Source organism: Cannabis sativa, chromosome 4, assembly GCF_029168945.1.
Source record: "Cannabis sativa cultivar Pink pepper isolate KNU-18-1 chromosome 4, ASM2916894v1, whole genome shotgun sequence".
NCBI classification, from domain to species: Eukaryota; Viridiplantae; Streptophyta; class Magnoliopsida; order Rosales; family Cannabaceae; genus Cannabis; species Cannabis sativa.
Genome location: NC_083604.1, coordinates 11914693 through 11929190, shown reverse-complemented (window position 1 = coordinate 11929190; position 14498 = coordinate 11914693). Strand labels below are relative to the sequence as shown.

The 14498-nt window shown below is 34.9% G+C and overlaps 1 protein-coding gene across 1 annotated transcript; it reads right to left on the bottom strand.

The window, feature by feature from the left end:
- Window positions 1-12023: 12023 nt before the first annotated feature.
- Window positions 12024-13375, bottom strand: LOC115711928 (uncharacterized). Its single transcript, XM_030640123.2, has one exon. The coding sequence runs from the start codon at window positions 13114-13116 to the stop codon at window positions 12262-12264; it is 855 nt and encodes a 284-aa protein (XP_030495983.2). The 5' UTR covers window positions 13117-13375; the 3' UTR covers window positions 12024-12261.
- Between the last annotated feature and the right edge of the window lie 1123 nt (window positions 13376-14498).

Genomic DNA, 14498 nt, shown 5'->3' with positions numbered 1-14498 from the left:
AAGAAATTTGTGTACATATTCTATTCCACATTACTCATGTGAGTGATTTGTAGGATTTATATCAGTCTTAGCAACCACCAAAACTTTAATCCCATGATAGAATTTTAGGAAGTGTTTAATTTTATAACTTAAAAATTATTTTCAATTTTTATTAAAAACTTAAAACAACTTTTACAAATTAATATCAGCTATTTGGCTAAATTTTTTAAAAACAAATTTTTCAAAAACAAGTTAAAAAATTAAAAATTAAAAAACATCAGAATATTATTTTCTATTTTCAAAAGCAATTTTTATTTTTTTTATCTAACATATATTTTTTTTACATATTCATTCACATACTTGGACATGAGTCCGGGTTCGGGGTTTAGGTCGTGATCCAGATCCTAGGATTTGGATTCAGGTCCTGGGGTCCAGGGTCTGGAGTTCAAGTCAAAGTCCGGGTCCGAGAATGGGTTCATGTCGTGGTATGGTGTATAATATTGAAGTATTTTTTAGTACAAAAAATTCTAAAAATAGTATTTCAAAAACATTAGTCAAACATTGTTAAATTTTTAAATTGAAAAAAAAAAAAAAAAAAAAAAAAAAAAACTGTTTTGTATTCTCATTTTTGAAAATGCAATTTTAAAAATTGAAAACGTACATCAAAATATCCTCTTAGTGGTACATGCATTGTATTTTGTATGATCAAATTTATCAAAAAAAATATGTAACACAAATAGTGAAAGCATACCTTAATTAATTAATCGATTTTTCATGTTTTGGGTAATGAAGAACGTGTTGGTTTTAGGGTTCACATTAGAGTCGTAGCAGAAGAGTAGAGTTGGATTTAGTTTTTGTTGGATCCGATATGAACCTTAGATTTTAACACAATAATACATATATCTAATTAAAATTGAGATTTACCTCTCGTTCCATATTAGAGTTTCCTCACTACTTTTTGTATAAATAAAATGAACATCCAATCTAGTGTAAGAACTCGTCGAAGACTTCACACCAGTATCATCAAGATCAGCCTCGACACTTAGGAAAATAGTAGGCTTTTGGATTTACTGAGATGAAAATAATTTTTTAATCATAGTGTATTCTCAACTTATGAGACACTGTAATTGAGATTGGAAAAACACACAACACACTAGTATGTGTGTATGTGTGTCGTGTAAAGAGAGGAAGAGAGAGAGAGAGCACGAATAGGGGAGAGAGAGAGAGAGAGAGAGAGAGAGATTAAAAAGTATTTTTAAATTTTGTTTTCTTTCTCTTGTTATATTGTACCGTAACCCTAATCTCATGTAGGAATGTCAATGGGGCGAGTCGGATCTGATCCGACTATGATCCGACCTGATTTAGATCATGTACGGATCTGCCCCGCCTCGCCCTGCTAGATCCGATACTCGGATTGGATCAGATCCGACTCGCCTTATACGGATCGGATATGATCCGACCAAACTTTTTTTAAAAAATATATATATTTTATATCTAAATTTATAATTATTTTTTCCAAAATTTATTTGTTTAAGAACTAATAATGCATCATTTTTTTCTTATATATTTTTATTTTATTTGTCAAAATCAATAAAAAAAAAATATCAAATTCCTATCACATAAAAATGTGATCATGTATAACCTCAATTCTCGCATAACCTCTCTCTCCTTTACTCCCCTATATATACACTATCATATTTCCCCATTCAATAACTACCCTCAATGGCCAATGCACAATGACTCAAACACAACCTTTTATTCACTATACCCTCCCACACTCTCCTAAACATAAGGCCTAACAGATATTGAAATATATTTACAAAATACATTATCTCGGATAGAGTCCTCTATTGAGACTATTTCTTTATACTAAGGGAAACAAAATCTATTTTATAATAACCATTGGGTATACAAGGGACTACCTATACTGGATTTAAGCAGAGTGCGGAACAATTTTCGGTGGTTCTTTTCCAATTCTGTTTATTGCAATTAATTTCTACTGTAATGTTGTTGTTTTCATGTTTCATGTTTATTTTTTCACTTTAAGACTAACATGATCATGATCCTGCCTTTTGTTCTATTGATTGCTCAAAGTTCCATTTTTTTTTTAAATAAATGTATTGTAAGTATTTTATGGTACCACTTTCTAGACACTGTGGTCTATATATGCAACTCGTGTACGGACTTCCATGAATGTTTAATGTGATGAATGTTTCCTTGTGCTTTAACTAATCCTTTTTTTAAAAAAAAAAAATATTAAAAAGTAAAAAAAAAAAAAAATTTATAAAAAAATATATATTTAAAACGGATCGGGTCAGATCCGATCCGTAAAAATATTAAGCGGGGCGGGTCGGATCTGATCCAAGATCCAATAACTATCCGAATGTTTCGGATTAGTAATGATCCGTCGGATCGGATCACTGACCCGACCCGAATGAATGGATCTTTTTGCCATGCCTAATCTCATGCTCTAGATATTACCTATATATAATAATAAATGAACCCGTTATTTAATCCTATAAAATAATAAAAAAATTATTGTTATCTGCCTTTTTGCAGGACATGACACGTGACATTTAATGAAGAAGACCAAATTAATCCTTCCTTAATTAAAGTCTTTTAATACTATTCTATCACGGAAAGGCTTCCTCGAACCGAGAATCATCCAGAATGAAAAGGCACGCGGCAGCCTACTCACGCTTGCCTAAACTCCCGAACCTGGAAGGGTCTAACGGGGAAGCTTGCTTGTTTTATACCCGGATAGGCAGTAGAAAGACCAAAAACAGATATTGACCCTCATGAAGCGTTATGGACGTCAACCTTTCACACACGCAAAGTCACCAAAGTGATGGTTATGCTTTCTCTAATAAAGACCAGATCTTGTCTCTTACATCCGAGCATGGCAGTGCACGTACCACCACCACCTTATTACTAGATGGCCATTACGGGTTGTTGTTTATAGGGGAGCAAGCTTTGAGAGACATGTGGCCCCCACTTTTAAAGGTTAATCCTTTCCGTGACATTATTGAAGTTCCTTGGTATTGGCCTCAGCCCCCTCGAGCTTCACAGTGGTTGCATCAAGTTCTTCTTGAAGTTTCAGGCACATCTCGGGCTTGTCCTTAGCCTCCTGGGCTGTCTCAAGTTCAGCCTTGTGGGCCCTCTGTTGGGTTTTATGCCCTAAATAAAACTCATTTCAATATAATCAGATTTACTTATTAATATAGATCAGAAATAACATTTAATGTTGCATGGTTCACATGATTTATTTCATGATTGTATGTACATAATGTATAAATTCATCTGAAACCCTTTTCACATACTTGATCCTGTTTATTGTGCCGTCAACACATTGGAAAGTAAACATGACTATGTGAATAAAGTTTCCTAGATTTATCAAACATAGGGTTTTACTGATATGATAATCTACAACAGAGTTTACTTGCATTTGGAGAAGTGCTATGTTCTTTCTAGAGCATTGGTTAAAGTAAAGCTCAGGTTGGATGCATGGAGTATGCATCGGAAGGGACCGATATTGAACTTTGACTTAGATTTATTAAACTTACCGTAATATCTATTCAAGTCAGTATCGCCTAGTTGATCCTAGATCAAATGATCTTAATCCTGTTACGATTAGGCTCATTCTTGAAAGGCTATTCGTGTTCCTTGAATTGTTAGTTAAGCCTACCTTTTGGTCAGGGTGATACGTACTTTTTGGGAACACGGTAGTGCAATTGAGTGGGAGCGCTATCATAAACATGGAATCTATAGCTTCTATCTGGCGAATAGTAAGCAAAGGATGATCTCCTTCGAGCTTGACCAAACGAATATAAATGGTGGAGTACTCATTTCACATAAGCTGAAATATCATTTATACGGGGTCAAGTGTTTTAAGGAATAAATACATTGTAGGGTGTAACGGTAATTTAATCCCTTTACAGTGTAGATCATTCATATAGAGGATCATTGATCACATTAGGATTATAACAATGGATAACTAATGATGTGTCTATATGGTGGAACATATAGAGCATTCTATATACTGAGAGTGTAATTCTAAGTTCTATGCGTGGATTCAACGAAGAATTAATAAGTTAGTGAATTTTAGTGCTAAATTCTTGATCTACTTATTGGAAGCTCGGTTATATAGACCCATGGTCCCCCCACTAGTTGAGATAATATTGCTTGTAAGACTCATGTAATTGGTTTTGATTAATCAATTATAATTCACGAATTAGACTATGTCTATTTGTGAAATTTTCACTAAGTAAGGGCGAAATTGTAAAGAAAGAGTTTTAGGGGCATATTTGTTAATTATGATACTTTGTATGGTTCAATTAATAAATATGATAAATGACAATATTATTTACTAATTATTTATAGTTAATAAATAGTTAGAATTGGCATTTAAATGGTTGAATTAGAAAATTGGCATTTTTGAGAAAATCAGATGCAGAAAAGATAAAACTGCAAAATTGCAAAAAGTGAGGCCCAAATCCACTAGTATAGGGCCTGCCACTTTTGTAGGAAATTTAAACTGATTTTTTCATTATTTTAATGCCAAATAATTCAAACCTAACCCTAGTGGAATGCTATAAATAGATAGTGAAGGCTTCAGGAAAATTACACTTAAATTTCCACACTTCTGATTCAGAAAAAACTGAGCCTTCTCTCTCCCTATCTTTAGCTGACCACTCCCTCTTTCTTCTTCTTCAAATTTCGAAATTCTTAGTGTATGAGTAGTGCCCACACACATCAAGTGATACCTCAATCATAGTGAGGAAGATCGTGAAGAAAGATCATCAGCAAAGGAGTTTCAGCATCAAAGATTCAGAGAAAGAGATCCAGGTTCAGATATTGATAATGCTCTGCTACAGAAAGGAATCAAGGGTTAGATATCTGAACGGAAGGAGTCATTATATTCCGCTGCACCCAATGTAAGGTTTACTAAACTTTATATGTGTTTATTTCATCGTTTTAGAAAGTTCTTATTTAGGATGTTAATAAACATACTTGTGAGTAGATCTAAGATCCTGGTAAAATAAATTCCAACACCCTCTTCACCTCCTCGACCTCTTTGTTTAAATGGGAGATCTCCGACTGAGCCTCATTCTACTCTTTGGCAATGGCCTCGCGTTGCCCAATTGTTCTCTGAAGCTCGCCCTCACCCTGTTTCACCTGTCGAGACCCCAACATTGGGCGAGAAAGGAAAGGTAGGTTTGCTGTGAAAAATGAAAATGCATAAGTATTTCTGAGGGTTCATGAAATAAAAGGCAAAAGAAAAAGGAGAAGGGAATCGAGAGACCGAAAGCGAGACTCCTTTCAAGCATCTCGGTTAGACTGCCATTATTGACCAAGTCCCGGTCGCTAGGTAGAAAGGATTGGAGATGACGCCAACAGGCCGCGACATACTGCGCAGAATGTTTCGAACCAACGCTCCCGGCCTCGATGGGCAAAGCCTCAGGCGCCTCACTAGAAGAAGTTATGGCTGTTGGGTTTTATGCCCTAAATAAAACTCATTTCAATATAATCAGATTTACTTATTAATATAGATCAGAAATAACATTTAATGTTGCATGGTTCACATGATTTATTTCATGATTATATGTACATAATGTATGAATTCATCTGAAACCCTTTTCACATGCTTAATCCTGTTTATTGTGTCGTCAACACTTTGGAAAGTAAACATGACTATGTGAATAAAGTTTCCTAGATTTATCAGACACGGGGTTTACTGATATGATAATCTACAACAGAGTTTACTTGCATTTGGAGAAATGCTATGTTCTTTCTAGAGCATTGGTTAAAGTAAAGCTCAGGTTGGATGCATGGAGTATGCATCGGAAGGGACCGATATTAAACTTTGACTTAGATTTATTAAACTTACCGTAATATCTATTCAAGTCAATATCGCCTAGTTGATCCTAGATCAAATGATCTTAATCCTGTTATGATTAGGCTCAATCTCAAGAGGTTATTCGTGTTCTTTGATTTGTTAGTTAAGCCTACTTTTGGGTCAGGGCGATACGTACATTTTGGGAACACCGTAATGCAATTGAGTGGGAGCGCTAACATAAACATGGAATCTATAGCTTCTATCTGGCGAATAGTAAGTAAAGGATGATCTCCTTCGAGCTTGACCAAACGAAAATAAATGGTGGAGTACTCATTTCACATAAGCTGAAATATCATTTATACGGGGTTAAGTGTTTTAAGGATAAAGTACATTGTAGGGTGTAACGGTAATCTAATCCCTTTACAGTGTAGATCATTCATATAGAGGATCATTGATCAAATTAGGATTATAACAATGGATAACTAATGATGTGTCTATATGGTGGAACATATAGAGCATTCTATATACTGAGAGTGCAATTCTAAGTTCTATGCGTGGATTCAACGAAGAATTAATAAGTCAGTGAATTTAGATTATAAATTCTTGATCTGCTTATTGGAAGCTCGGTTATATAGACCCATGGTCTCCCCACTAGTTGAGATAATATTGCTTGTAAGACTCATATAATTGGTTTTGATTAATCAATTATAATTCTTAAATTAGACTATGTCTATTTGTGAATTTTTCACTAAGTAAGGGCGAAATTGTAAAGAAAGAGTTTTAGGGGCATATTTGTTAATTATGATACTTTGTATGGTTCAATTAATAAATATGATAAATGAAAATATTATTTAATAATTATTTATAGTTATTAAATAGTTAGAATTGGAATTTAAATGGTTGAAGTAGAAAATTGGCGTTTTTGAGAAAATCAGATGCAGAAAAGATAAAACTGCAAAATTGCAAAAATTGAGGCCCAAATCCATACTGTATAGGGCCGGCCACTTTTTTAGGGTTTTACCTCTGATATTTTCATTATTTTAATGCCAAATAATTCAAACCTGACCCTAGTGGAATGCTATAAATAGATAGTGAAGGCTTTAGGAAATTTACACTTTTCATTCAGAAAAACCTGAGCCTCTCTCTCTACCTTTGGCCGCCCACTCTCTCTCTCTCTTCTTCCTTAATATTTCGAAACACTTAGTGATTAGAGTAGTGTCCACACACAGCAAGTGATACCTCAATCATAGTGAGGAAGATCGTGAAGAAATACTTTCAGCAAGAAGAAGTTTCAGCACCAAAGAATCAGAGAAAGAGATCCAGGTTCAGATCTTGATAATACTCTGCGACAGAAAGGATACAAGGGTTAGAGATCTGAACGGAAGGAGTCATTTAATTCCGTTGCACCCAATGTAAGGTTTCCTAAACTTTATATGTGTTTATTTCATCGTTTTAGAAAGTTCATATTTAGGGTGTTAATCAACATACTTGTGAGTAAATCTAAGATCCTGGTAAAATAATTTCCAATAGTGGCTTGGCTAGTTTTTGGAGCAGGCTCCTTGGTGAGTGTGAGGGCAGGAGGATGGATCTGGACCTGATGCTTAGAAGCCTCGAGATCTATGGTCTGCGAGGCATGCTTTTTGTTAGCAGTAGTCTTCCTGGGCCTTTTAAGGGGCTCCACGTTAACGTCCAAAGAGGTTTTTGAGGCAACTATCCTCTTCTTCCCCCTTTTGCTTGAAGTGTGGAGAAGATCCTCTAGATCCATATCTGCGAGATAAATGTGTTAATATCTATTAAATAAGCAGAAAAGGGGAAAATGGGAAATGAATCCCCACTTAAGGAATTTACCATAATCATAAGATGGCAAAGAGGGAGGAGTACTATATTATTCACTAAACTCCCTAGATCATGTGATCATAAATATGTCATAGGGGTTTAGTGGATCTAAGGTCCAATCTGGATGGCTCGCTCTATCCAACATGGTCCCATATTGCTTGGCAATCCCATAATAAGAACTACTAAGTTGTACGTGGAAAGGTGGGTACCAACTATCGAACCTATGGGTGATGCAATCTAGGAGGAAGGGGTTCTAAATATAAAAGTTATATCAACTATCGTTGAAGGTCACTAATGAAGTGCGACTCGGCCTAAGCACGGTGGGAGACCATCCACATTGATTACCTCGGGAGGCTTCTTCTTCAGCTTCCCGAGGGATTGCATTTTGGAAGTAATACACCCGAGCCGCGCAGTCTTGGGTTTCCTCATCAGCTGGGACTGGAACCTACTACCACGACGTATACTTGGGATACTTATAATCACAAGTATACTCGTTTTCAGCGAGGAGGCCAACAGATCTCAGACTGGCTTCTTTAAGAAAAACTCCGCTGAATGAAGACCAAAAGGAAGACCCAGCAGAAGCCTACGTCGCTCGGCCATCTCAGGAGTTGGAGTTGGTCTTTTCAAGATCGCTGTCAAAAGGAAAAAAAATTATAAGTCAACGAGGCAATAATTAAAAGTAAGGAGTAATTTAAAACCCAGTTTGGAACAAATAGCTACTTACATATTATGCGAAAAGCAGTTGTGCTAATTGGGGAGAGGCCACTTGTCTAGAAGAAGTCTTCCTTAAAAGGGGTGTTGTTTGGTAACCCAACGATAATCCTACGATCGCTTGTATGAGTCCCAAGATAGTAAAAGCCTTCTGCACAACGTTTCCTCACAGGGACTGCCTTGACCGAATAAAGATAGACTATTTCCAAGGGAGTGGGGCACTCCCATCCTAAAATTTTATACAAAACCCTTAGACTTGCAAGGATTTTGTAGGAAATGGGAACCAATTGGAATGGGGCTATTCCAAGGTGGTTAATGAACTCCTTAAAATAATCTCGCAGGGGGAGAATTGCTCCAACCCTGATGTGCTCGAGGCTCCAAACGCGTATCCTAGCCGAGCCACTAGTACTTGCTTCGCCATTGGTTTCACCATTGGCTCCCTCGCGTACCTCGCGAGTAAGTCGTTTTGGTAGATAGCAGCTAAATTCACCAGGGGCGACAGATCTAACACGGCATTTTCATTTTTGATCAATGCCACAAGTCCTTAAAATACATCCTACATAGTCCCCTATGGCTCTTATCCTCGACTCGATGAGTTCGGCCTCGAAGGTGACGTTGGGATCTTGGGGAGTCTTTGACTTACGAGGCTTGGAAGAAATTATTTCAAAGTCCAGGTTACCTTGTGAAAAATCAATTGTCACTTTGGGTAAAAATAGGGGCTTAGCCAAAGGAATAGGTGATAAATTTGGGGGTTCAGGCCAGGCAACATCTCGTAAGAAACGACGTTTACCCTCTGTTATTTCTTGTAGGAAACGCCTATAACGACTAGCAATATCATGTTGGTAGGTTTCTATTAATTAGTCTCTAATTTTTGCATCGTTTATCTCTAATTTGGACTGGGGTTTTAAAATTCTGGGTTTGTACCGGATGCCAAGCTCACTAGGATACTCTGTTTCTAAGGAGTCTGGAGAATAAACTTCTGAACCAGATTGGGACATTTTTACAAAAAAGAGCAATCCCAAATCCTGGATGAAATTTATTAAACCAGAGGCTTAAAAATATGATATACCCAAAAATTTGTAGTCTACCTAAACCCTAAAAATTATCCAGAAGAATTTAAACCAAAATCGCTAAAACCAAATGGAATGGCAAAAATGCAAACTATAAAAGTAGTGATCAAAACCCAAGAATGTAAAAAAAAAAAAAAAAAAAAAAAAAGGTATAGAAGAATGGATCACTTATCGTTTGAAGTCGAGTTGTTGTACGATGAAAAGTTCTGCAACCGAAGACGGATTGAACGACGTGATGATCTTCATGAACTCTTGTGGTCGAACAGTAAATCTGAGTATACACGCAAGAAGAACGCCAGTGACAGTGAGGGCATGCAAAGCTTCAAAAAAATCAGGATAAATTTTTTCACAGAAAAGCTCTAGAATTTTTGAAATTGCGAAAATGATGAAAAGGTTGTTCCTTTTTCTTTTTTAAACCATTGGGTTTGATCTCCGTTAGATTAAGAAACAAAAGATCCTATGGATAGAAATCGAGGGAGAAGTGGAAAAGATGGCTCATTAATGTTATGATGTTCTTTGAAAACATAAACCGCCAAATTAAAGAGCATGCTTTTTTTAAAATGAATTATGACAAATATACCCTCAGTAATCATTTAAAAAGCACTTTTCATTGAAAATGACTTTTTAAGGAACAATTGTTATACCCGAAATTCGGCTATACTTCATAAAGTGACACGCGTCAATCTAGTGGGATAAGATCCAATAGATTTAATGATAATTATGTCATTAAATGTAAAATAGAATAACTCATTAAATATAGAATAAATAGAGTACGTTCATGACTCGCTGGCTGTATAATCTTAAGCGATACAATGATATACAAACTATCAATTCATGTATTGACAAGAAACCATCTTGCCTCGGAAGGATTAATATCGAGGAGCTATAAATGCATAGCAAGGCATCTATCTCGCTGAATGTGAAGAAGTATCGACGAGGCGAATTGATTATTGGAACACTTAGCATATAACCTACATTATAATAACTAAGTGTAATAATTTGAAGGACGTGATTGTCCAGTCTGCAAGGGCTTATGGTCAAAGAGCAGTTCTTAAGTTTGCTTAGTGCTCATGTCATTGCTGGAATACAAGTAAACTAAGTCACTCACTTATGTACTAGGCGAGACGCCTCAGCGAGATACATTTGGCAGCGTGTCCTAATCCATATCAGCGTTGACCGCCTTAAAGACGGTTTAAATCACAGCTGTGTGATTTTCTAATATTATCTACACATTTTAAAGTGGAGCGTACTTAGAACTCACAATTTCGAAGAATATTATTATGGGATTCGAATTTAAATATAATTAACTACCTACTTATATTACTATAAATAGGAACTGATTATACAAAAAATGGGGACGAAAAATCTTAAAGAGAAAAAGGAGTATACTAATTGTAAAACTCTAATTCTGTATCCAAAAATATATGAATAAGATAAACTCGTGAACTATGCAGAGTTAACTGCAAAACCACGTAAAAATCTAGTGTTATTTTTGTTTTCTATTAGTTTTCTCAAATTTCTTATAATTTCTGTGACAAATCTGTTATGAAAATAGGCTCATGATTGTTAATGAAAATTTACATTAACAAGAACGCGTTTTTGTTTTTCAAAAATAAAATAAAAATTTAACTTTTATTTTGTGATTAAAAAATAAAAAAAAATAAAAGTATTACCCGACATCTAAATATAAAATTTTTTATTTCTTTTTAATTTTTATAATCATTCAAAATATATATTTTTTAAATTTACTAAAAAAATATTCAATCTTTCTCAATTTTAAATAGAAAGCTACAATTTAATAATTGTCAAAATTTAAAGGATAAAGCTACTGATTTATAAAAATAAGTTAGCATTGAAAGGGTAAAATAGTACAAAATCTAACAAAATAATGTAAAAGTTGAAGAAAAATTATTAACAAAACATTTTAAAGGAAGCAATTAGATAGTGCCATGAGTTCTTAATTAAAAATACTAATTAATCTATATATTAAAAAGGAAAAGAGAAAAGAAAAAAGAAGGGTATTTTGGGTTTTGTACAACTCATTATTAAGTGCCGTGAAGAATTATAGGGCACCTACCATAAATTAATAAGAAGTACAAATAAATAAATAAAAACGAAAACCCAACCATTATTACTACCCAAACTTCAAACAATTCCAGCTCAACTGAATAAAAAACAAAACACATCTAGAAAATCGCATCCCTTTGACGTTGTTATGATTATTCAAATTATCAAAACAAAGCACCGAATAAACATAAAGTAAAAATTAAATTAAAAAGATAAAAATACCATTATCCCCATAATTGTACTTCATAATCATATTTTAAACTTCCACTAACAATTCTCAAAAAAAAAAAAAAAATCTTCCACTAACAATAATACAATATCACCCCAAATAGGCATTTTTAAATCGATTGCCCCATTAATCACAACACTCCAAACAAATATCTATCTTTCTATCATTCTATACCAGTCCCACCCAATCACAAAACTTGTCTATTAATTTAACATTACCCTAACGTGTATAAACATTTTGAGCAAAACAAAATTAAATATATAGCCAAACAACTTCACGGCCGAGAAAATTTAAATACTTTAAAACCCCAAAAGGCAAAAAAATATATAATAAAGGTGGGAGCATTAAAGAGAAAGTTTCCCTTAAGAAGGACCATATCTATATTCCATTCCACCCCCGAAAAAAAATTAACACTACTATTTTTTTTTTCGTTGTTGTTTCTGAGATTGAAAAATAATAATAAAGGGAATAATTTTTTTTTTCCTTTTAATAGAAAAAAAAAAAAGTAAATAAAAGAAAAGAAAGATTTTACTTTAAGCATTCGGACTCCAAAGGCTCCACAAACGAGAATTCAATAACCCCAATACGTCCGGCAATACTTTTCTAGCCAAACCCTTGTGGTCATTCGCCGTCGTCATTGTCCGTACAGATACCGCCACGTCATCGCTCACTTCCGTGAGCTGCTGTTCACCTTTGACGGCGCCGTTTTGGCTTTCATCTTCAAACTTTTCGTTCTTCGTTACTGGAGCATCGACAACAACACATAATGGACTTTGACTCCCATGACTATTCTCCTCCGGCACCGGAAGCAACGTTGGTTGCGGCGGCGGAACATCAGGGAGTACTAGAGGGCTCTGGACCAGCTGGTGATGATCGCGGCGGCCGAGCTTGTCCCGGCGTTTGCCTCGGCCGCTGTTGTTGTTGTTGTTGTTGTTGTTCTTGGACTTTTCACCGTGAGAGAGGTGGTCTTCAAAGGCCTCAATGACTTGGTGAATGAGTTCGCGGTTAGGGGAGGAGTCCCACCTGAACCAGTAGCTGGTATAGCAGTCAAAGCAGTCGCAATCGAACATAGGAGGCTTATGCCCAATATTATTACTATTATTATTATTATTATTATTATTATTATTATTGCCAGAACCTTTCTTTGAGGATTTCTTCTTTGATTCTTTGGTCACCAATGAAGAAGATGAAGATGAAGAAGAGGAGGTTTTCATGGACCTGGTAATCATATAAGCTAAGACTTCTTTGTCTTCGAGAGAGAGAACTGAAGCCAAAGCTAGAATGGCAGCTGGAAGAAGCTTCAAAACAGAGAGAATTTCTGTGTCATTTGATGAAGAAGATGATGAGTTTGGAGATGGGTAAACTTTACCCTTGTTCTTTATCTTCATGGTGACTACTAGGCTGGGTAAGGTTAGATGAAAAACAAAAAGCTTTATTTTTCAATCAATGGAGGATTACTGGTGTAGAGAGAAAGAGAGAGGGTTGGGTTCTGAATGGGGAGAGAGAGAGAGAAGAACAGTGCGTTTTAATTTTCTTGGTGGAGAAGAAAGAAAAGGTATGCGTCGAGTCTAATTATTTTTGTTTATTATTTTCCAAAGATATAATTTTGAACCATGCTTACATTCCGGCTGAGCGCGTGCTCTTCACGGTTACGGCTTTTATAGAAAATACAAGAATATAACAAAATTATATATTATATTATAATTAAAGTAAGGTATATTTGGTTGTTGTTTTACTGATATATTTGTTTAATTTATTCTTATGACAAAAAGTTTTGAAGTCGTCTCATTTTTTTTTGTTAAAAAAAAGGTTTAAACTTTAAAGTTGTTTTTTGTATCAATATCAATTTTAGTATTGTTAAATTGAACTTGAAATTGAATGAAAACCCTGAAAAGGAATTAAGATTAACTATATTTTTTTAGCAAAAAAGGAATTAAATATGAATGGTTTGTTATTTTATCAAATATGAAAGTGTAGCAATTAGCAAATATTATACCGTGCATTCTTATTTATTGCTTATGATTGTAAATGTTTGAATTAATGTGTTGTTTTTAAGACATTTTTTATATGTTTTAAAAGTTTCAATCTATTAATAAGAGTTTGAATAGAGCAGGAGCTGATCTTTCTACAAAATTATAACCTGAACTAAAACAATAATTACGAGCAAGATAAGACTGTCCGACACAATAACATCTTAAACTCCTTTTTTCTTGTAAAATCAAAATCATAACAGAGTAACTTTCAAATTTTATTGTGGTATTGTATTGTATAAAGGGCATTCTTATTCCAGGGTTATAATTGTAAATTATTGACTTAATTTGTAAAATATCTTATTTTAATAGAAAGAAAAATCAAAATCAAAACTGAGTAGCTTTATAAACTACTAATAATAATCCATTTTCAAAACTAAGAATAATATATTAAGTCCACTTTCAATGTAAAAGTCGAGAGGTAATCTGTATTAAGTAGTTTCTAAATTATTGTACAAGGTTGAATGGTAGGTCGTAGGAAGTGACAACACAGTCCTCGCGCGTGGGACTGGCTTGGGAATCCTAATCAGGTGTAGTCAGGTCCATATTAGTAATCTATCAGCTTAGGGCAGTGTGGTCCAAACTCCAGCGAAAGAGAAAAGGGTTTATGGGGACAGGGCTCGGCAGACAAGGGTACAGCTCCCTCCCTCCCTGCTATATGATCAACTTTTTGGGGTTAAAATAGTCAATTCACAAAGAGCTCCCGCCCATTTGGATAAGGACAACCGACCAAAAACCAC